Source organism: Hetaerina americana, unplaced genomic scaffold, assembly GCF_022747635.1.
Source record: "Hetaerina americana unplaced genomic scaffold, ioHetAmer1.1.p SCAF_3, whole genome shotgun sequence".
Lineage (NCBI taxonomy): Eukaryota > Metazoa > Arthropoda > Insecta > Odonata > Calopterygidae > Hetaerina > Hetaerina americana.
Window position 1 is genome coordinate 24,983,664 of NW_027286874.1, and position 25,020 is coordinate 25,008,683.

Here is a 25,020-nt window from a genome sequence, read left to right on the forward strand (position 1 = left end):
CTCGTGCATTAATACATCTCGATGTGACTAAGAAACGACCGAGCAGGGCTTCTGCCTCACCCCCGACAACTGTCTCGAGCGGGGAAGTGCGAGGCCTTGTTCCCGGTGCATGGTCGAGGGAGCGAGCTACGAGGGGACGAGGCATAAGGTGGTGCAGCGGCCAAAAAGGGGTGCGGAAAAAAATCCCATTCGGAGGGTGCAGGGAGGGGTTAGGAAGAGGCGTAAGGAGGAATGCATGAGAATCCTTTTGCGAAATAGTAGGAGGTGGGATAAGAAAAAAACCGCAGGGTCCATTAGTACGTGGCGCGCGGGGTAGCGGTAATGGATAGACACTCGCAAGGGAGAGGAACATAATGAATTTATGTGGTCTTCCATTCCTGCATCCCCTCTTTCCCTCCAACCCCCCCCACACCCCACCACATCCTGACTAGTGAGCACGAAAAACCCCACGCCAACGCCGTCCACACCCTCCCCCTCTTCTCCAACCCCCCACGAACTCTCCGAATTTCTCCGTGCCATTCCCCGGCCTCTCCCCCGTCCCTGCATACTCTTTCCATCCCTGCTGCTCCTCTCACTCTTTCCCAACTTGCTGGCCCTTCAACTCGCCAGAGCTCCTACCCGTTCCGCCCCTCCTCCCGAATCCGCGCGCCTCTATTGTCCCCACAAATTTTCGTCCCGCGCAAGGGAAAGCGCTCATCCTCCCAATAAAGTCATGTCTCGAGTCCCTACGCTGTTGGAGTTATCGGAATAGCTGAGATTCCCTATAACCAAATGGCAAATTAGGAGCAATTCATTTCGCATTCTTAGGATTCCTTAAGATGCATCGCAATTTAAATAGTAAAATTCAACTAAAAATTAGCCCGTAGATTTTGCCATTGCCTTCAGAGGAAAAAATAAGAACATTGATAAACGACTCTTCTAGCAAAATGGAGCGTCTTTTTTACTGGCCACTATCCCACATGCGGAATGTGTACGCTAACTATTGATCTCTGCGATTAAACATTTATATAATTATCCGCAGTCATTATTATCATATTGTTACTAGATACTAATTATCCTACAGTGAAACCAAAAACATTAGATGTTTGGAAATTCGCACAGTAAAAGCCAATAATTCCAAATATACATGGTTTTTTAATATTCCATGACATTATTTAGAACGCTAATACTTTTTAATTGATGAAATAGGAAAGGTAAATAAAACAAAGATTTGGTAATTCTCTCCGTGTTAGATAGCTACAAAAAATTAATGTCTGAAATCGATTCCTCCATTATTACCCGTTTTAAGTTGAGGAAATAATCTCAAGGATAAATGAAGGACGAAAATGTTCCATTTCAAACAAAAACGAATAGGGCTCCTAGTGTTACCTACGAGATGCCAAAATTGCGTCTAATCAACTTCACGTTTTAGAAAATCAATATAACTTTGTACTCACTAGCGCCTCAGTGATCTCAGAAATTACATATCCAACCAGAATTTTGCAAAAGGTTGCTGATGCTAACGTTCCATTAGCCAATAATTAATTAGCCAAAGTAAATGTATTTGAGATATCGAATGTGTTCAAGACTTACAGTACCCTTGAAAAATTGACCATTTTTTCCAAATTTTTGGAGGAATATGTTTTCTCCGCGACTTAACTGAATGGGTATTTTACCTCTTTTATCTATATACATCCTCCAGAGAAAAATCACTGAATTATTGTATATGTATTTCATCTGTATAACCGAGCTGATAAAAAGCATTTAATAAGTTATATAATTGTTTACAGCAATCATATGACTCAAAACTTTAATAAAACCCAAAATTTTTAAGATCAATTCAACAAGACTGTTTAAAATATGACAACGAAAACAATAGTAGACTTTGCAGTAAAATCTTGATTCTCATTTTACCTTTCGAATGTTAATTTGAAAACCACTCAAAGTATTCGTCACCATACCAATTCTAAGATAATCGTGTATCTTATTCCTATATGTAACTGCAAAACATAGGTAAACAAAAAACAAAGTTATTGCCCTATTAAAAATTTAGGGTGAATGATAAAATGGTGAACAATACTACGAATATGGGTTCACTCTTCAAATCCTGAGTACCAAACAGCTGCATTTAATGGTGAATTAAGTTTCATTATACGTTTCGGCTTACAAACACAAGAAATACCGATTTGAACATTTAAGTAAGAATCAAATAGATATTCTACTCGATCATACACAAAGCTTTGAATATTTCTCCTAATTTGATTGATTTTGCCATGATATTGAGAACGATTCCAATTGCAGCGGTGGAGAATAGTCCTTGGACTCAGTAAAGCACAGCTTTACCCCCAACGATTCAGTAATGGTCCTCGCGCTTCCTTTATCTCTCATTTCCAACCTAATGGCTCTCTACACTGCCCCATTAATATTTCCTCCTTTTGACCCTTCTCAGAAGCTAGGTCTTGTACCCTGCCTAAACATTTCTGCAATTAAAGTTTGTCTCTAATAACACATCGCCTCTCCTAATCTCTATCCTCCTCCAACTTCCCTCTCGAACAAATGATTTTCATTTATCCTTTCATTCCATTACGGTCTCTCCAAAAATCGCTTCTTCTCATCCTCCTCCATTCCGCCCTTTCCCCTCTCTCCAACCCCTTTCCTTTTTACTCTTACCCCTTAGGCTATCCTCAGACTCAACCTCTGGGGTGCTTTTGGGGCCCCCACGCATATGACATATACGATCTGGGACTCTCCGTCTGGCCTTTTCATTTATTCCAATGGGAGGGCAGTACATACTTGCCTCTCCCATTCCTCCCACCTTTCCACACATCCCCGTTCACCCCGTCTCCTTCCGCTTCCATCTTTCGAGTCCGACACACTCTCGACTAGGATCTCGCCCCCATTCCACTCCGCCTCTACCCCCGGGGTTTAAGAAGTGCTCCGTGTGTGACCCCTGCGAAAGGAGCTACTGCTGCACCTTAAACGTGGAATTCCTGTGTGTATCCCGTATTCGCGTTCTGTTTCCCCTCGTACGACTTTACTCTATTTTCCTGCCTCCCAACTCCCCGTCCGTCTTTCACTGAACCTTTCTGAACTCAAGCGCCTTCCCCTCCCGCCACGCGCCCGCTTTCTCTTCCAACCATGGCATTCCGATCGTCTTCGTTCTTCCATATCATTGTACCTCTTTCTCGCCACATCCTGCCAGTTTCTCAATTTCCTCCGTATTCCTTCCACCTCCCATTCGTGGTATTGAATGGGCCCCATTCACCAAGTTTATCATTGGGTTAATTTAAGAAGTTTTAAGATTTAATAACGAAATCGTTACTATTCCATGGATCAAATTCTATAACAAAGATCATGATCCTCAACAATGTGTAAGCTTCGTGTATTATATGATTCTGAAGGGGAAGTTGCTATATTACATGTGCACTTCAAGGGGAATACAGTCTGGTCATACTGTTTCCTCATCGTTCCGGTTAATGCTTACACGTATGCTTTAGTATACGTGTAAGCATTTGTAGCATCGTACTTTGTAGGCAGTCACGCAATCGGTTTTGTGCTTATATGTAATTCGTGGAGATTCATCTAGCAAAACAATCAAGACGAACCCCCATGGGATTTTATTATAAAACAGACGCTTCCGCTTAACAAAACATAATGTATCTATTTCACGCAAACTACTCTTGCTTATTAATGCATGAATATAAGGTCATTTTCCAGCAATAATTCCCAACCTCTTACTTCCATTAAATGTTTTCATATTTCCTACATGAAGGACTGCAGTTATACACATTACTTATCTTTTACACCAATAAGTGTACCTAATAGTCCGTTCCCCAAATAGTTTACCAAATGAACTGATTGAAATATTTTTTCAGAAAATCATCGATGGGTTTGCGCAATCTTTCAAATAATACATTTTCGGTCAGTTATTTTATATAATACTCCGAAAACATCCTGATGAACTCTTCGAATCTTTTTTCATGAGCATTTGGTAATTTTGGCTAAGTATAGCGGCTAGGGCAAATATTAAGCATATATAAATATTAGTTTGGTAATGATTAAAATTAGTCTTCATTTATACCCCTATATTTTCTTTCCTCATTTTCTCACACTAATTATCAATCAGTCAAGATACTACGGATATTATAGCTTACCCCTTGATTCTCCAGCATAAGAGCCGTTACCTTTTTTAGGTTTACGATCCTTTTCAGTAACACGCAGAGGGAATCGGCTTAAGGGTCTTTTGCATTTCAATTCACCTCAAAGGATGATATTTTTATGTCCATTCTTGTTTCCCAAATGCTTTTAAGTCTCTTCTTTCCCATATCAATCCATTATATCCTCCTCACCTAGGGTCCCCCTCACCCTCCGCGGCCTCTCCCCTCCTCCCCTCCGCGACCAGTACAGTTTCAACGTACATCCCACACCACCACCCGCCTCCCTCCTTAAAATTCCTTCCACCTCCCATGGCCCCGTTGCCCCTTCTCCAACACAATCCGCCCTCCCACTTTCCTACACCCTAGGCGCACCACAGTTCCCCCTCACATCTCTAGCATAGGCCTTTAGCGCTAGATTTAGCGTGGAGCCCGAGGCGGGTGCGTTTCAAAGGGTAGAGGAGAGCATTTCTTTGGCGGCTCCGAGTGGATTTCTTTATGCACATTTTTTTCTCCGGAGAGGCCATTTCACTCACAAAGTGGGTCCCTTCCCCAGGGCGCCGTGCACTGCCCCCGTCAGCGAGTGAATCATTCTGAGTGCTCAACCGCCGCAATGAAATGCGTGATTTCTTGCTGGCTTCCTCTAAGTGAAGCTGCACGACGGTTGCCAAATGAAAAAAACGCAAAAGTGGTAAGTTTACACGGAAGTGGAGGATAAGTGATGCCTCTGCAAAAGAAGGCCTGTAATGGACACTGTGTTACGGCTCGTTTTTAGACCGCAAGGAGGGTTGCGTAAGCGGTACAAAAATTCACGAAACATTCCATAACATTCGAAATAAAAAAATGTGTTTAATGTAAGTTTCATGCCTTAGTCCCTGCCCATTGAATTCGATTTGTCTTAATTAATATTTGATCGCGGTTTTCAACTATTTCAACGCTGTTGTTGCTGGTAAATAAATTTTTCTGAAACTTCCCTAATTATTTATGATTTTTTATTACACTACGTTACGAGAACGAATCAACTCGATTACCCGCCGTCATGTTTTCATACTAGGGGAAATTATTTTTACACGTAACCTAAGGCCATTTATATCATGATAATCCCGCACTTAAAGAACATTTATTATTTTAAATTTTATTTTATACATATGAGCCAAATCTTTTAATGGGTCTTCTCAAATCAATGAGCGATGAGTGGAAAATTAGTATTCGGAAATTCAGTTCCTCTGGCTCAAGGTGGAATAGAGGTCATATTCTCCATCAACCCCTTTCCCTTACGTTTCTCGCTTCTCTCTCCACCTAGCACACTAATGACATTTTGCCCCTCTTTTTCAATTTCCAGATCCTCAGTGGGAACAGCGACACGGCAACTGTAGTGAGCCACCGGCTTATGCCCCCGGTGTTCGCTAGCCAATTGCGCATCCTGCCCTACTCCGTGCACCGCCGGACCGTGTGCCTGCGAGTGGAGCTGCGGGGCTGCATGGTCGAGAGTAAGTACTCTACATTCTATTACTCCGCCCAAATGAGGCAATGTGTGATCCAATTCTCAGAATATTCATTGTGCACCCTACTCCAGACATTCCGGCTTTTAAATATAAGGGTAAAATATTCTAATGAAAAAAAAAACGTTTTCATTGAAAAGCAAACTAAGAACCGAATTTAGGACAATGATGTCATATGTTCCGACTAAGGATGGGAGCTAAACTATGGGGACACGACATAGTTATCACAAGACAGGATATGTTCAAATTATTATGTATGTCTATTTTGTGCATAATATTTGTTTTTCCTGAATCTAAGATAGTAATTACCTTAAAACTTAGTTTGTTTGATAAAATTCTGTAGTTCCCAAGTTAAAATATAGATTATTATTTTTAACTACCATAATTTATTAATACATTAAATAAAAACGACAATCAGAGATAGAATTGTAGTAAGAGGATACAGACACCAAATTTCGATAATATTTTTTCGTACCACATATAAAATTTAAAAACATGTAATTACATGCAGAACAAAATTAGGAGAACGTAGACTTCAAATGAGAGATCTTCAAAATTAATTTTGAAGATATCCTTTATAACATAATACAACAAACCGATCATTACGCTAGTAAATCGCCCAGTCACATTTGGTGTGTTCTTAAAACTGTATAACTTATGATAAAATTAAATATCTTTTAAAATAAAAAGTTAGTAAACTTTACCTTAAGATTTCAATCAGTGGAAACTGAGAAAAATAATGAGAATATATTTGGAATAAAAAAACCAAAAGACAATAAACAACCCGAAGGTCGGCTTGCTGGATGATGGTAGAGTTCACCCAGTACTAAGCCCGACGGTGTGTGAAATTCACACATCAGCGTAGGGGGGCCAATTCCTTTCCCTGCGCCGGTTATGGTTTCCTTGGAAGATCTGGTACCCGAATAATCACAAAGCTTGGGTAGAGCTGCAGGTGCCCAGAGTGCCTTCCCCGGGAATCGAACCCGGTCCCCTCCGGTCAGCAGTCCGGAGGGGACCGGGTCCGGGCAGCTCTACCCCCTGGACTACCGCGACCCCATTAGCAATTAGTCATTTTAAAATATATTAGTAAATAATTTTCCAACTATCAATTCCATTTAGCGAGGCAAACCAATTATTCATTAACTTTATTAAACGTATACACTTATATGCCTGACCGAGGTGCTACTTTTCGGAGTAACTACCGATTTTTACGCTAATTTTCTGCTAATTAGGCGAGAAAAACCATGCAAATTGAGTTCTCCAAACTACTCTGCGTATTTTACAACTTTTCCGCTCAAGAACCACTGCAAGGGATATCACTTGCACGAATCGCCGTGTAAAAGAATGGAATATTTCCCTAGGTCATCCCTCTTTCTTAATTGCCTCGGAGCCCCTCCTTTCTCAAAGAGGTCTGTTGCATCAAAGAGTTCACCATCGTGCGAGGAGCCTTCCCCTTTCTCGACTTCTTGACACACAGCCACAAATGAATTATAGAATTTTCTTCCCATTGAGAATGTATATTATCATATTGTCCAAGCAAATAGCTTAGCAGAAATGAATGGTGAGCCACATGTAATTTTATCATCTAAAATAATTTTACCTTTGATAAAACTAATGAAATTCCACAATTTCAGAATGTAAAAATCATTCCTCTCGACCGGGATTGATTTTTACACTGAAATTGTTGCATTGCAATGCAAATTTAGCAGATGACTAAGTTAGATTTACTGTCACGACATTTCCCGTAATTTCTTGACATTTATGAAATCCCATTTTGAATACATATCACCCACGTAAGATATAATTATGCAATGAGTAGACGATTGGCAAAAAAATTCTCACTTCTTTCTCCATCTCCGAAAAAGATTTGCAGCTTTCATATGTACATCAAGTGAGGTTCAAATTGATATCACAAATCTATGCTACAAATTAAAGTGTTACGGAAATATTTTCAATAATTTGTTGAAAAACAATTTTAAATTAATTCTATGTTTGGAAACTTTTCAAAAATAAGAAAATATCAGGGGAAAAAATCTCTCCAAAAGAATAGCGAAGAAATTTTTCTTAAGTACCTCATTTTAATTTAGCGCAACCACGAAAATGTCTAAATCCAAAGCTAAGACGATGCCATTACATATTAACTATGAATAAATTGATGCAAATGAACAATTTTGCTACTGAACATGAAAATAAAAATCAATTTTTTCCTTGTGTAATTTAAATCACTTTAAATAATGAATCCGATCGATTTTTGTTATGTACCTATGTAGTAAGGATAAAACATTAAAATTTTTAAGATCCTCAAATCAAAATTAGAACTCATAAACATTTTTGTTTTCCTTTAAGTACCAAATATTACTATAATGTAACAAACTGAAAATAATATTGAATATTGTGATTAACTACCCTGAATTTTGCTCCATCTTCAATTTTAAACGAAATTGTTTTTCTCTGTCTCCTAATTTAATTTAGTTTAATTTGTTTAAAGTACGTCAGCATTTACTCCGTCACGCACAATTGGTTGGAAAATAAATTTGCCTAAAAAGCATTATAAATTAAGAAAACATTCTAAAAATTGCATTATCATTAATATTAAATGTCTTTATCAAATATCTTACACATACTCATTACCTTCTATCAGGAAATTATATTTTATTTTGAGCTGGTCTAATTTGCAAGATACTTTCCCGAGCAATATGCAATATTGAAGAACAAATTAATTATGCGTCATCTCAGTTAAACACACATAATTCAAATATAAAGTGTCCTCTGAACATACAGCCATTGTTAAAATATGGAATGAAACACACACAATAAAGACTTGAAATAATGCATAACTATTGTCAGTAAAATTCTTACTACCAACCAACTAATAATTGAAACATATCGAAAAATCACCTATTTTCTATAAAATTCAAACCATGAAAAAATGTGTAAACTAAAAAAACATTTCATATATGAGAAATTGCAAAACCCTTCCACATCAATTTAAATTCATACTAAAATTTTCGTTTCCATTAGCTAGAAAATACAGTATCAATAACAAAACATGTTATTTGATGATAAAATATTAACTCGGTAAGATGCCAGTCACGGAAGTCAAAGCTAAGGAAAAGAGTTCGCACTTAACGTTCCCATAATGGTACCCCGTCATGTATGTAAGGATTTTCTAGCTTGAGTGGCAAAACGAGTGGTACTAACGATTGAAGATAAGTTACCAACTTGACTTCCGACCCCGTAATATTTCGTCGGTAAAGAATAATTCTGCACCCCTCTGCTGACTTCACGAAACTCATAATCTAAGTCTAATCTAATTTTCACTCCACTTTGACTTCAAGTAAAAGGTAAGCCAGACGTCGAGAGAACGGCTAAGAATAAGTCAAACTTTGTTTTACCAAAGAAGTCCTCTCTTTATAGACCCATGTGCGTAAGTTATACTTCGTATTGCCGTTGTTCCTATTTGAAATACATCTCTTTAATGTGCCACAGCAATTTCCCAAGTTAAAACTGATGCGGAAGAAATATTAACCTAGATAAAATATAAGCTTAGATAGATAACCTTGGACATTCATAATAACGCTATTTTTCTCTTTAAGTGAATAGGAAACTAATTTAACGCTAATAGTACAATAAATACATACATGGGCTGTCCCAAAAAATAAGTGGAATAAATTGGGAGAAAACTTTATTGCAGATCTAAGTACAACTAACTAGAACTCTTCAAAACAGCACACTCGTGCGTCAACACACCGCTGTCGGCGCCTCTGCCACACTTCTGGTACGCTCCCTGTAAGGCATCAAGAGGACCCTCGTTCAGGCACCTCGCCATGGCATCTTTGGCATTATTCAGTTCAGTGGTCCAAGAGGTCCAAAGCAAGATTGTCACCCAAGTAATCGTCCGACAGCATCTTTTGGAACATCGTTGCATACCTTTCTCACGGCTAACTCTTCTGTAAGAATGCATAGCACTTTGGTTTACTGAATATTGTACTCTTCTGCCAACATCTTGACACTTGAAGGTCAATAACAATTGAGCATGTGTCTCACTTTTTGTACATTTTCATCACATCGTGTTTTTGATGTCCAGGCCATTCCTCACTGTCAACCTCTTCGTCACCCTCCCATAGCATCATCTGCAAGCAGAATACCATCACTTGGAATGTTCCTCCATCTCCATAGGTATCCTTAACCATGGTCATGGTCCTCGAACCCGATTTCTTGAGTCTCACACAAAAGTTTAATACATATCATTGCTCCATTGAAAGTGGCATCGTAAATTTATGACAACTACCCTCAAACCGGGGTTTAGTGTAGCAGCGATCCGCAGAATGTAACGGCCCACAGGCAACTCATGCGGGTTGTGCTGCTTTCCCAAGACCTCTGGTGTATAAGCTTAAATCCGCTGTTTTTTAGCCAGAAAAAAAACATGTGTTTTCATTGAAAGTGAAAAAATTATTTATTCAAAATATTGTCCCTTATTGGCTACACCTTTTCCCATCTTTCGGGCAACCTGTGGGCACCATGCCAAAAAAATCCCTTCTCTTTCGATTCAAACCATTCGTCAGGCCATTTTCGGACATCTGCGCAAGTTTCGAAGTGCGGCTCAGCGAGCGCGAGGCTCATCAACGCGAACAGGTGGTAGTCCGAAGGGACCAGGTCTGGTGAATAAGCGGTATGGGGTAGTACCTCCCAGTTGAGTGTTTCCAAATAGATATGGACCATTATTGATCTATGGCATGGTGCGTTGTCATGGAAGAAAATCAGCTTATTACGTTCTTACTCATATTCCGGTCTTTTTTCACGCAGATCACGGTACAATTTAATCAATTGCTGGTAGCAACGATGGGCATTGACGGTTTCAACAGCTGACAGTAGATGACACCCTGCTGACCCCACTGGATTATGGTTGACCAGGATCAACCCACGATTTTTTGTGTTTTGGATTTTCAAAGTATATCCACTTTTCATCTCGTCACAATCCGATGCAAGAACGACTTTCTCTTTTGTCTGGTAAGCAAGATTTCGCATGTGTTTTTACGTCGCTCCACCTACCTATCGTTCAATTCAATTGGCACCCATTTTCCGATCTTTTGAACCTATTCCATGGCACGCAGGCGCATGGCAATGGCTGGTTGAGTAACACCCAATTGTGTGTCAAGCATTTTTTGTGATTGTGTACCATCTTCGTCCAAAAGAGCTGTGGTGGCCGTCAACCTTTCCAGGCGGATTTTCACCGTCCTCATCGCTCACGTCAAAATGGCCGTCTTTAAACCGACGAAACCAATCGCTGCACGCTGCTTCCGATAACGCACTGTCGCCATAGGCCTCAACAAGCATTCAAAGCGATTCGGCAGCCGATTTCATCAAATTAAAGCAGAAAAGCAGAGTTTCATGCATATGCTCTTTTTTACGCAAGAAACATATATATATATATATATATATATATATATATATATATATATATATATATATATATATATATATATATATATATATAGCACTTTTTGAAAGTCTCACGGACGTGAATAATAATGAGAATCTCTAATAGATAGAAAAGAGGGAGTTCTATCCCTGTCTTCCTTGATGAAGGTGGCTACGACCACCGAAAAATCGAAAAATAGTGAGTCTCTTTTTTGTGTGTTTCTGTGTTTTTGTCTGTGTCCACCAGTGCTAAGTGTTATACATTATGTATGTATATATATTATAATTTCGACGGAATTTAGCTCCATCTTCCTCAGAAGACACAATAGTACTTATATAAATAAATAACTAAATAAATAAATACATAAATATATATATTTATTTATTTAGTTATTATTTTAGTATTTTATTTATTATTAATGTATTTATTTATTCAGTTATATATATATATATACACACACACATTCAAACACGTATTCCCGCCAAACGACGAACAAATACTCATTTATATAGAAACAGATATAAGGAAAAGGGATAGGAACACACACAAAGGACGAACACAGGAGAGGTGGGGAAAGCGGAATCCAGCAGATCACGAATGTAAAAATATTTCCTAGACCGGTATTTGAACTCCGGATCTTTCCACTTGCCGGGCGGAGGCTCTTAACCACTTGAGCTATCAAGGAAATGTAATTTACACTGAGATCTGCGATGCTTTATGCAACCAAGTGCCCCGATTCTTTGGCCAAGAGATGGCGTTAGGGAGCTGTTTCACCCACCAAAGGAGAAATAGGCAGTAGTAGTAATATTTAGGGGAGGCGACCGACTGCTGAGGTCATTTGCGCCACAGGGGATGAACAGGAAAGGATGAAGGGTGGAGAGAAACCCGGCGTCAGCATTAGCCTACTCTTAACGAAAGGCGCCAAGGGGTCCGTATCTTGACGTCCCATCCGACGGACGGCGTACTCACTCAAAGTGCCCTCCACAAGTAGGGATCGAGATACCACTGAAAAATATTCAACACCGCCGGGATTTGAACCCGCGCCCTCTAGGTGGGAAGCCCCCGCACCACCTCGATCATTAGCCCCCGCACCATCTCGATCCCCAGGAGAAATAGACAAGACACACAGAGGAAAGGATAGTAGTAAAGGAATCATACAACATCATAAATGATAAGAACAGTGCGTTTATATATACATTAATATAGATATAAGTGAAAGGGATAGGAGCACATATAAAAGACAAGCACCGGAGTAGTGAGGAAAGCAGAAGCGAGTAGATCACAAGTGTATAAATATTTCCTTGACTGGAACTTAAACCACATGTCTTTCCACTTGCCGGTCCGATGCTCTTACCACTTGAGCAATCGAGGTGATGTAAATTAAATTAAAATCTGCAGGGGGTTTATGCAATCAAGTGCCCCAACTCTTTGGGCAGGAGATTGCGCTCGGGAGCTGTTTCACCCACCTCCCACCCACGTCCATTTCTCCAATGGACGAGGACACAAAAGGAAAGGATATTAGGGAAAGCAACCATACAACGTATTAAATAATAGGAACTGTGTTTCGTGGTACACAGAGTCAGCAGAAGGAGACAAGCCACACTGCCTAAACACACGCTAACTGACGGAAACCTGCCTAATAGCGATCAAATATTCATTCACCTCTATACACCGTAGATATAAGGATAATGGACAGAAACACTTATGAAAGACAAACACAGGAGTGAACGGAAAGGCGGAATCGAGAAGAGCAAGTCGAAAATTTCTTCTCAAGTGGTTAAAATGTAAGTCTATATTTTTATTCACGGGCGGATTTGAAAAGCTTATGTATCATTATAATAAATGCCTCAATTTGAATGGCAACTATGCAGAAAAATAGTATCAGAATATGCCTATCAAATTTATGTAATAAAAACTTTCTTTACTATTAGTTTAAAATTTTATTTCATAACGTATATTACTTTCTGGATAGCCCCTGCTCAGAAACTCTTTCACATACGACCTTTGACACTGACATGACAGTTTCAAATGTTGCACTCATGAAATTGTCACTTCACAAGAACTTGGGAGAAAAAAGATGAACTTCATTTTGAAATGATTTCACTCGTTGTTTCGCTAAAATTTACTTGTAATAATTCTCTGAAAGTTTTTCCACAAACAAAATAGGCTTTTAAATTAATATTTTCCTATCCTATTATTTTTTTCAACATCTTCATAGTTTGGGTCTTCAAGGATGAATGTGGACGAAAGCGAAGTATTCTCTAGGAGTAAAATGTTTGAATTACATGAAAAATACCATGCATAGAATGAATTCGACAATATTGAGGAAATTATGCAAGGAAAGAATGTGGCAGAATGAAAGAGTAATTGAGTGAGCAAAGCTATTATACCTCTCCTTTGATTTTGAAACCTTAAAAATAATTAGTTTCAATTAAAAGTAACTTGTGTCATCAGAACCGATGAACTCAGGATGACTAAAAGATTTTCTGCCTATTCCACAGGGAAAAGTAATGACAATTAGCTCCTAAAGCAACCTAGGAGGATTTCATGCATGCAAAAAAGCTTTCATCTACTGAGGTATTATGCAGTATTTTTTTTGTCACTGAACCATCTAAACCACAGTTATCAACTCTTAAGTTCGTTTGATAAATGAGGTTAGAGTTCATATCGTAGCGAGTCCCATGACCTGTGAAATACACATACCAAACGTTCTGTGTGTGTGTGGGTCGTATGTGCATCTTTCCAATACATCCTTTGTGCATTAACCTTCCCTGAATCCATTGTCTATGTGACTGTTATATGAAGCTCTTCATCAATAGAACAGTAAACTTTTATAAACGAGTTTCAAAAGCACTTGGGCGTAAACAAACAACAATAAAATTGGCCAGTGGTTCTGTAACCTACGCCGCTTGCCTTTTGTATGAATGGGAATTAAAAAACATTTTTTGGTATTTTGGGTATTCTCACTAAATATTTAATACCCAAGCTAAAAAAAGTTAAGTAAACTCACTCTATCAGAAACATTTTTACGAATCTACTCTGAATCCATCAACCCTTTATTTTTTAGAATAGAAACATGTCATCATTTTCCATATTTCAGGATGTTTGATTTGTAAAAAAAGTACAGCTATTACCAAATGTTTCCGTAAGTAATAATTCAGTGGGATTTGAATTACGAAAGGATCTGTCGTCGGCAATGACAAAAAGTATGTCCCCATCTCCTTCAACAGCAGTCTAGGATTATTAGTCATGATCTTCATCGAATCTTATTCGATAAATATTTTTATAGTATTTTTCAAGTTTTCCCCGCCACCATGTAATTTTTTTGGTAATACAAGTATAATTTTAACAAATAAATGACCCGTACTTAAAACCGATCAGTTCAACACAATTTATCCATTTTTTTTAAATAAATATAAAATAAAATCACCTTCCTCACTAGAAAGCATGACATCGAACCGTATTTTCCTCTGTCTTAGTCAAAATCTCCACCCACTTATTTAAAAGTAAGTTTTATTTAAAGGTAATTTTAATATTATTCTTAACTTTTTGGAGTGCACATAAAACTCTTCTAATTTTCTTAGTGGGCCCAAAAATGAACAGTTGTACCACTATATTATCCAATTTGAGGTTTAGAGCGGAGGAGTTCTGTTTAGCTTGGAATTTTCCATCAAATAGTTTGATTAATTTTGCAGTTATTTCTCGTTCTGTCGCATTCCTCATTTAGAGTCAATCGATGAAATTTTTCGATATCAATACGCCATAACCTACCCCTACTTTTCACAGAACATTTACTTACGGTGACTTTCAGGCCTTTTGGCAATAAAACTAAGTACTTTTCCTCGCTATAAATTTTTTATATGCCCAAGGTTTCAATCTGGCAAATCATCAACCGAATTTACATTAATGTGAAACATTATCCTTACTTAATGAAGGTGAATCAACTTTAAAGATAATTATGTTAAATTACATCACTAATTCTATTATAACATCCAATGGAAAGAAGTCAGTTGTTATACCCCTACCTTCCCAATCCATTACATCAACGCGAGATATTCGCTCATTCGTACATGGCCCTTTGGTTTTCTTAAAAAAATCCTTAAGGCATAGACACTGTTATCCTAACCTGGCTGACATGTGGTATTAATCAGGATTTAGATATTTGGTCTGATTTATGCATGTGATATATGATTCATATATGTACCTAAAATATGATTCCTAAAATTCATATACCTACATTTATTTACTCCAAAAAGCGCACAACTACATCTCTTTCTACATTACCAAGTGAGTTCAGCTGAATAATTCTTTCCCGAACCAGAGTGATACCCTCCATTCCTGTCTCCCTCGAGTCTTTACCAATCCAACTTTCTAATTGCTGGCTAAATTTGCTCCTATCTCATCATCCATTAAACTTCACAAATATTTGCCAGGGTATTTTTATTTTTGAACCACAAGCAAAATTACAATTGCTAAAAATTACACTCTCCATCGATTCTTATCCCCAATCCGCACATCTTAATATCCATTACATCCGCACATCTTAATATCCATTACATAATTCCCTTTCTAGTTCATCTCTTCTTCACCAAAATCCCATTTCATTCCTTTTATACATTGAATTAAGTTTACCGACCTCTTTCGTATGTTAACTCCCACGAGACTGATGGCTTATTTCATTCGCTTTCCATATTTTTTTATGCCAACCTTTACGAACCAACGAAACATTAACTGCATTAAATTTTATGAAATCTATAGATATTTATCACCTGATAATTCTTGTACAGTAATAGTTGCCAATCATAATTCTTACATTCTAACATGGCAATCAGAAAAATCATGACATACAAAAAATATTGTTTTCAATGAACTGCGTTTGATGCCGCGACATTAATATTTCAAGGGGTCATCCGCTAATACGACTCAACAATTTCAAAGTGCAAAAAATATTTCGCCTTGACTGGGACGGCCTCCCAAAGTATCGGAATGTAAGAGGACGCCTCGGTAGTTCAAGTGCCTCAAGCACCCGGGTGGACATTCCGCTATACGATTTTTACACTTTGGAATTATTGTGTCTTAAATATTGTTTTCAATCGGACATTTGAAAAAAAAATAATGTTGAACCGTTTACATACCAAGCTACTGCAAAGTATTCTTCTCAGCCGCTTCTCCACGCGAGAAAATTCAATGCTCATCCACTATGTTTCTTCTTTCTCCCATTTCCTTTCGCCCCCTAAGTCACTGAGGAGCTGCCAGATGTAACGGTGGGACCACAATTCAAACAACGAAATTACCTGTCAAGGATTGAAATCAATTTTTAGCATATACTTATTTAATTTTTATGCTTTTATTATATTAACGCGTGCTACATATATATATATATATATATATATATATATATATATATATATATATATATATATATATAAAGTAAACTTATGCATATGTTTGCGCAGTTTAACATCTACAGTGCTTTTCAGCGCATAGAGGCTCTACAATAATAGTGCAATCATACATGAAAAAAAGATATTATTACAATAATTGTGGTAATATTTCAAGATCTTCGGTACTATTTGAAATTCCTGATATGCTTTCAAAATAAAAGAGGCATTTGGAGACTTCAAGACAGTGAAAAGACTATTATTGACTTTACAATTATTACTTTATGATATCAATGAAATGGTTAACTCAACATATTTACGCATATTATTCACCACTACTCACGGAAACCAAGATAAGAGATAAAGCCTCTCTTCCATGCCATATCCTTCTAAGGAGATATAACCTTGAGGGTTTTTTCAATAATGATTACTTTACTTTCGGGTCATCAAACGATGCTGTCATTTCATGCATCACAATCCACACGCATACTGCGTGGAAAGCATTGAATAAGAGGTTTATTCGACCCAACTCTTTCACTTCCCCCTTATAATATACCACAGTCACCTTCTCGCAAACGTTTTATTTAAACAGATGATACAGGACCAATGACTTAATGATACTAATTTCTGACACCTATTTCCCTAGCTTCAATGTTAAAGTCATCAAACAACACGGATATAATCTCCCTCGCATAGAATCTTAGTATAACACAGAGGCATGAACAAGTAGAATGGATGAGAAAAGTAGAGTGAAGCGAGAGAAGCTACGAAGGGATGGGTGGGGAGGCTGAAGAGACGGCAGTTATGGATGGATTGGGAGAGGGCATAACAGAGAAGGAGATGAAGAGGCATTGAGTGTGGGAGAGAAAAGGTGGGGGAGGGAAGAGACGGGGAGAACGGAGGGGGGAGGGAAGGGGAGTGAGTGGGTGGAAGTGTGCCTCTCGTCATGTTTTATTCCGTCCCTCAGGCAGTCGTCTTTAGTTCTCCTTCCAGCGTCCCCTCCCCGCCTCCTGCTGGTCCCACACCAGTATCCTACCCACGCTCCCACCCCCACATCTCCACGCCAGCTCCATACTCTCACGGCAGCCACCACACTCGCAATGCCGTGCGCCCGGCATGAAGTATGCATGCAGATCGACTACAGGCGGAAGGTGGGGCAGGAGGGAGTGGAACGGGAGGGGGACGGGGGTGAACGCGCGAGAGGGGAGGGAGAAGGGGAGGGCACTGGGGGGAAGGGGGGTCTCGGTGGGTTGCGCGGGCTAGGAGTTTCTCCCTCCGTCTCCCACACCCCTCCCGGTGCCCCCCACACTCTAGAGTCCCTGGTGGCACGTGGGCGAGGGAAGCTGACGGCAATGATCGTCGCGAGCTGCATAAACCTCTTTATTTACCTCCACTACGCCACTTTCAGTTCTTGTACCGCATACGTAGGGGCGCGTCACATCTACCACTATTCTTTTTTTCCTTCGTATCCTCGCGCACTCTCGCTCTGCGCGTGCATACATTCCCATGCAAGGCACGCCTGCGCAGCCTCGAGTACGAAGCATAAAGAACAGAAATTTTAATCTCGACGGACCTAATCACGTTTTCCTTATAATATTTTAAGGCACCTCATCCTTGAGTCCCGGCGCACTAAAAGCGATATCCTGGCTGCGTAAGAAATTATTCTACCGGTAAAAAATGAAAAGGCATTCAAAATTCTTCTCAGATTGAGAAAATTGGACCTGATTGTTTTGGGAGGGCACGTTTCTAGCTCTGATAATAGTCGGAAAAACGTGATTCTACATAAATTACTGTATTTCTCCGATTCAGTAAATGAAAATAGTCACGTACACATCCACAATAAGTTGGAATTCATTTTTATGTTTAAGTGAATGGTAGGCATACAGGGTAAACACGCAAACACAATTCTTTATATGTAATGGCTTACTTAAAAATCAATCTAAAAATGTCCAAAGAGAACCTTTAAGTTAATATCAGAGAAACGGTACTTCACGTAGTATACTTTCCCTCAAAGTTTTGACGTGGCGGAATGGTTTGTATTTTCCGATGACCCTGGAGCTGTGCTGAATGGGGGCAATAATAATATGCTCCTGGTAGGATCACCCATGCCAGATGGATCGAAGGTTAGGAGCCAGACGAAAGGTAGTCCACGCAGAGTCTGTTCATCAGTGAGGCGGCTGCACAGGGTATCTGACCCCAGTGGGGCGGCCATTGAGTACTGGTGTCACGTTAAAAACACTATTGAGGAAAGCAACGGGAAACCACCGCAAGTGTCATTCCCATGATTTAAATGATGGAAAATACAGAGATTTTGAGTCCTGGCAACTACGGGTCTCGGCCCAATCGGCCGTGTGTCGTGCCCAGCAGCGAAGGATTCCACAGTCGTCATCCCACGAAATCCTTGCAGGGGAAAACCGACAGTAGCAGAACAGAAGACGCAAAAGAAGACCAATTTAATTAGAATAGGAACTTGGAATGTTAGGACAATTTGAGGACAGGAAAATTAGAGAATATTAAGCGAGAGATGGAAAAGGGAAGTATGGATATTTTAGGTCTATGCGAGGTGAGATGGAAGGAGAGCGGGGATTATTGGAGTGATAATTATAGAATAATATACAGCGGCGGGAATGAGCCGACGAGGGGTTGCCAAAATTTTAAATGAAGAGGTAGGAAGAAGCGTAGTCAATATAGAACAGGCAAAGGATAGACTATTACCAGTAGAGATAAAAGCGAAACCGACGAACTTTGTCATTGTTCAGGTATATCTGCCACCGAGCAACCATACGTAGGAAGAGGTCGATAGGATATACGATCGGTTGGAGGACATAATCGAGTGTGTTCCGGCAGGAAAACATTTGATAGTGATACGGGATTGGAATGCGACGGTAGGCGAAGGGAGAGATGGCGATGAGGTGGGGGACTACGGTTTAGGAACGAGGAATGACCGCAGGGAGAATGCGATTGAATTCTGCAGGAGACAAGTGTTAGTCATCACCAACACTTGGTTTAGACACCACAAAAGGCGTAGATATACGTGGAAAAAGCCAGGTGACTCATAAAGGTAACAGTTGGATTATATTATGGTTGGGCGTAGGTTTAGAAACGTGTGAGCAATCCGCACAGCTTACCTGGAGCGGATGTGGACTCTCAATGAAATGTAGCATCTGTAGGAAAAAGATAAGGAATAGGTAGCTGGTTATGAAATCGAACGTAGAAGCATGAACTGGGATGATAAGGAAGGAGTATCAGCACGCTGCAACTGAGAGAAATAGAAATTCCGCGCGATATTATCAAGAGAATCAATATAAACAAAGGTTATGCGATTTTTCAGAAAGAGACAGGCCAAGGAGGGAAAAACCTAGAGCAGGTGGAACAGTTTAAGTATCTCGGAATTGATTTGGACCTAAATGTTCAAAGTAGTACGGAGGTAAGGAGAAGAAATGCATTAAGCAAAGAGGTTTTCACAAGGAGGATGGAGTTAATGACAGGGGCGTTGAATAAGGATGTTAAGAAAAGGATCGTCAAACCTTTGATATGGAGCGTAGTTATGCACGGCGCGGAAACATGGTAATTAAAGTAGGAGGATAGAGGTAGATTGGAGGCTTTTGAAATGTGGATGTAGAGAAAAATGGAGGAGGTGAAACTGACGGAAAGGAAAACAAATGACTAAGTGCCAATTACGGTGTGCAAGGAGAGGAGAATTTTGGGAGAAATCATAAGGAGGCAGAAAAAATGGATGAAGGTTGTATTGATCGTCAGGGGGATGTTGAAGAATGTAATAGAGAGGAGAATGCTAAGAAAACGAGGAAATGGCACTAACAGGATTGGGATGTTGGACGGGATGAAGGGAGGAAGGTAGCACACAGAGATGAAGAGGCATTTGCTGAGTAGGAGGTTGGTTTGTGTTTTGTTAGGATTAACAATATATTTATTTTGTAGTTGTGTCAATCCAAAACCTTAACCGGCAGATTATATATATATATATATATATATATATATATATATATATATATATATATATATATATATATATATATATATATTTATTTATTTATCTATATATATATATATATATAGATATTTATATCTATATATATATATATATATAGATATTTATATCTATATATATATTATATATATATATTATTTATATATATAAATATATATAAATAATATATATATAATATATATATAGATATAAATATCTATATATATATATATAGATATAAATATCTATATATATATATATATATATATATATATATATATATATATTTATATCTATATATATATATATAGATATTTATATCTATATATATATATAGATATTTATATATATATATATATATATAGATATTTATATCTATATATATATTATATATATATTATTTATATATATTTATATATATATTATATATACATAGGATATTTCAGGGCTGTGAAAGGTGATATGGTGGGATAGCAAGGATTACAGGAGCGATATTTATAGCGTATATATAGCGGAAGGGAAAAGAGCTAATCTGATGATGCAATGATTTATTCTTTTGAACTAATATGTCACAACTTGACCGTTTTCCAGGTGGTAACATGCATCAATGTACATATTAGCACAAAGTTTCCCTCCATATATTCACTTTTTTTTAATATTGAAAAATTCAGAAAGAAATCAGATGAAATGTCACAAATATTATAGCAAAAATTCAAATATCTGTTACATATACCTGAACATGTCCATCTTGATGTGGGTAGCGCATTCACGGAATTCATATCTTTTTAAATCGAATGTAGAATTTTGAATAGGATAATTAAGGTGTAGGAACAGTAACATAATAAGGAATTTTTATGGTAAATGAAAGTATAAACAAATATCGGCACAGGGTCGAACATTCTGGCAAAATACTACCTATCAATCTAAACTTCTAACTTTATTAGCGTATATCTGCCAGCGATCCGTTGCAGGTATTTCGTGTGATATTATGAAGGAAATGTCATTTTAGCCCTGAAGTTGTGGCTGGGATTATATAATATTCCGATACGTAAAGTCGGGCCAAAACGTCATCTCTAGACAACAAAAGGTAATGATTGACATAAAAACAAACACGTGTAATTTCGACTTGGGACCTCGTGGCATCCCGTGGGAATAACAGTGTCGCTGTTGGCTACTACTCAGCAAATAAGCTCCTTTTTAGCCAGTTAATTGCGGTACAATCAAAGTTTAGGGACTTAAATTAGTCTGTATGGACAGGCGAATTTAAATATCAAGGCACTTATTGTTTGGACCATTTACTATTCGTTAGTAATTTTCTTTTATTCGTGCCCTAGCAACCCGGTCGGTAATGCGAGGCTTAAAAATTCACAGCGGGAAACCTGATTTGAAAAAAACCAGTCATATTCCCACCTCGCCAGTTATAAAAAACATGAAACTTAAAATTTTTATATTGGCTCTTGCAAACGAAAATTGGGTACCGACATCTATTCTACTTCATTTCTAGCTAGTTTTGTAAGAAAGCAAGTGATTTATCATTGATGATATGCCCGTTTTTATTTCATGAAGTCTTAAAAGGATCACTCCCTCCACAATAAAACTTGCTTAAGAGAATCTCTTGAAAATTCTAGAACATGAGATTTCGAACCATAACGGAAGATATATTTTTTCTAAAGTGATTTTCATATTATATAATGGATGAATAATGAGTTCAATTTTTAGGCAGCCAGAACTGGTGCCAAAATACTCCAGGTCGTGAGAGTCCATATTTGTCTAAATTTATAGTAAAAATAAGGAGTGTGAAATTTCTGAATGACGATTTACCATTATGACGTAAATGGCTTTTGTCACAACGGGGAAATAAGATTGTTTATTGGCAAAATACCAGTTTGTAAAGATAAAAAATACGGCTCGCTAAAATGAAATAATTAAGTGGTTTGTAATTAAGGAATTAAATGTACCCTCTGCACTTTTGTTACACAATCATTTCACATTAGCTTTGGTGGCTTAAGTAAATAAGTAGTAGTAGCTCTAGCGAAGGCGACCGACAACTTAGGTTGTTTGCACTATTAGGGATGGATGGTAAAAGAAAGGAGCCAAGAGGTCTGCAGTTTAAGGTCCCATCCGACGGATGGCGTACACTCAAATTGCTCTCCACAAAGCACAAGTAAGGATCGGGATACAGATGAAAAATATCTGCTGTCTCTGAGATTCGAGCCCGGGCCCTCTCGGTAACATTAGTACGTTAGCCACCGCACCACCTCGATCCCCTCTAGTAAATAAAAGGTAAGAGTCGTACTGCATGTGGGTGACCAACTATATAACCTAAATAACACTAACCCTACACATATTAAACCGAAATATGCAAAATCACACACTAGGTTGCTGACCTGTTCCGGTGGTGACCTCCAGCCTTCATCAAAAAGGGGAATTTGGAGGATACAAGAAGGAAAAGTACCTTGGGGATGAAAAGGGGGAAAAGAGAGAACTTAGTGCAGTTAATTGGGACTTGGAGGTCGGTAATAAAACTCTAAGTTGGAAAGGCAAAAACCGCGATCAAAAGAAAGGTCTTTGGAGTCATAATAAATGCGAAGAGGGATGTGGTTTAGTTAAAAGCCGGTGATTATTATTTCGGAAGGACAGGAAAATTATGCATTCTCCAAAATAGGAATAAAGAGGAGGTTTATAGTTGACCAATGAGAATGTATAAGATATTGTTGGAGAGACAGTCAGTATAGGAGAGGAGTAAACAAGAGACGTGTGAATGTGATGGGCAAGAGAGAGAGGATGAGGAGTTTACTGCAGAGGTAACTACTTCAGATTAAGCAGTAATCAGTTTCTGTCTCAAAATGGGGGTACTCTGATTGAAAGGAAATTTAGGATGAAGCGTTTGGTCTGAAAGGAATTGAAGCTATTATAGTGGATGTACTGCCGGTGATTTATAGGCTTTTTATGAACTTACTACCTTGATCAAAAATTTCCCGGAATTTATTCAGAAAATTAAAAATACAAGTTTATTCATCTAAATCTATATTGTCCCCTTCAAAGTAATCCCCATCGACTGCAACACACTTATGCCAGCGCTTGATCCAATCCTCGAAACATTTTTTATATTCGGTTTTCGGTATGTCCATCAGTGCTTCCTGCGATTTTTCCATTACTTCCTCTCGGCTGCTAAAACGCGTTCCCCGTAATGGTTTTTTAACTCGATTGAACAGAAAGAAGTCACAGGGAGCCAAATCAGGTGAATTCGGTGGCTGTTGGATGGTATTTGTTGCATTTTTCGTCAAAAAATTACGAATAATGATAGCACTGTGCGACGGTGCGTTATCATGGTGCAATATCCACGAGTTTTCTGCCCACATTTCTGGTCTCTTTCGGCGAATTGCTTCACACAAACGTCTCATAACGCCCAAATAATACTCTTTGTTTACTGTCTGGCCTTCTGGCAAAAATTCATGATGCACTACACCGTTGTAATCCATGAAAACCGTCAGCATTGCCTTCTTTTTTGACTGAAAACGACGTGGTTTTTTTGGTCTCGGCTCATTTGGTGAACGCCATTCACTTGCCTGATGTCTGGATTGCGTGTCGTACTCATAAACCCACGTCTCGTCTCCAGTAATGATCCTTTTGATGAATGTGGGATCGGATTCAGCCTCGCAAATCATGTCTTTTGCGACGTCAACACGGTCTCTTTTTTGAATGAAATTGAGGTCTTTTGGCACCAACTTTGCTGCTACACGACGGAAACCCAAATCATTAACCACAATGTCTTGGGCGGATCCATAGGCAATGTTCAAGTCCTCCGCTATTTCTCTGATGGTTAATTTGCGGTTATTGACCAACATTTCTTTTACTTTATCAATTTTTTCACCGACTTTCGATGTCGATGGTCTGCCACTGCGTTCATCATCTTCGATTGACTCACGACCACTTCTGAACCGCTCGTGCCACTGGTAAACGACCGTTTTTTTTAGAGAATCGTTGCCGAAACACTTTTCCAACATTTCCAACGTCCGTCTTCTTTTTTTTTGCCAAAACGTTCCCTCTTGACGCTTGGCTTGCAGCTGCCCGATGATCCGTGCGCCACTAAATCCGTTTTTTACGCAAAATTTAATACAAGTTCGTTGTTGCAAATTTAAATCCATTTCTGCAATTGTAAAAAATCGCCGACACACACAGAGATAGATGTACTCTTGGCTACGTAACTTTTGCAAATGTCAAGTTATGACACTAAGATTTAAAGGGAATATCAACAACAGATGTACCAATTTAACAAAAAAACAGAACTCAAATCGGAACGATGGGAGCGCCACACGGTGGTTATTCCGGGAACTTTTTGATCGAGGTAGTATATAGAGAATAAAAATAAATATTATGCTAAGAAAATAAATAAAAATAATTGCATGCTAAAAATATTGACTGAATGAATATTATGGGCCTGAAGAAGAAAGATGTCGTTTCTATAGCTTGTCCATACAAGGGATGTAGGTGCTTGGTCGGAAAGGAAATTGTAATATAGGTAGCCCGTAAAGAGGTTAGAATGTGCTGGCGCCAATTGGGTACTTATAGCAGTGGTGTAAAGGTGGGGGCC

General features: G+C 38.6%; 1 protein-coding gene across 1 annotated transcript in view; it reads left to right on the forward strand.

Annotated features, from left to right (window-relative positions):
• LOC139689965 (discoidin domain-containing receptor 2-like) overlaps nt 1–25,020 on the forward strand; it is a 654,793-nt gene that overhangs the window by 405,836 nt on the left and 223,937 nt on the right. Inside the window, exon 5 of the mRNA XM_071587123.1 lies at nt 5,476–5,623. Within this exon, the coding sequence (XP_071443224.1) occupies nt 5,476–5,623 (148 nt within the window). The remainder of the gene's footprint in view (nt 1–5,475; nt 5,624–25,020) is intronic.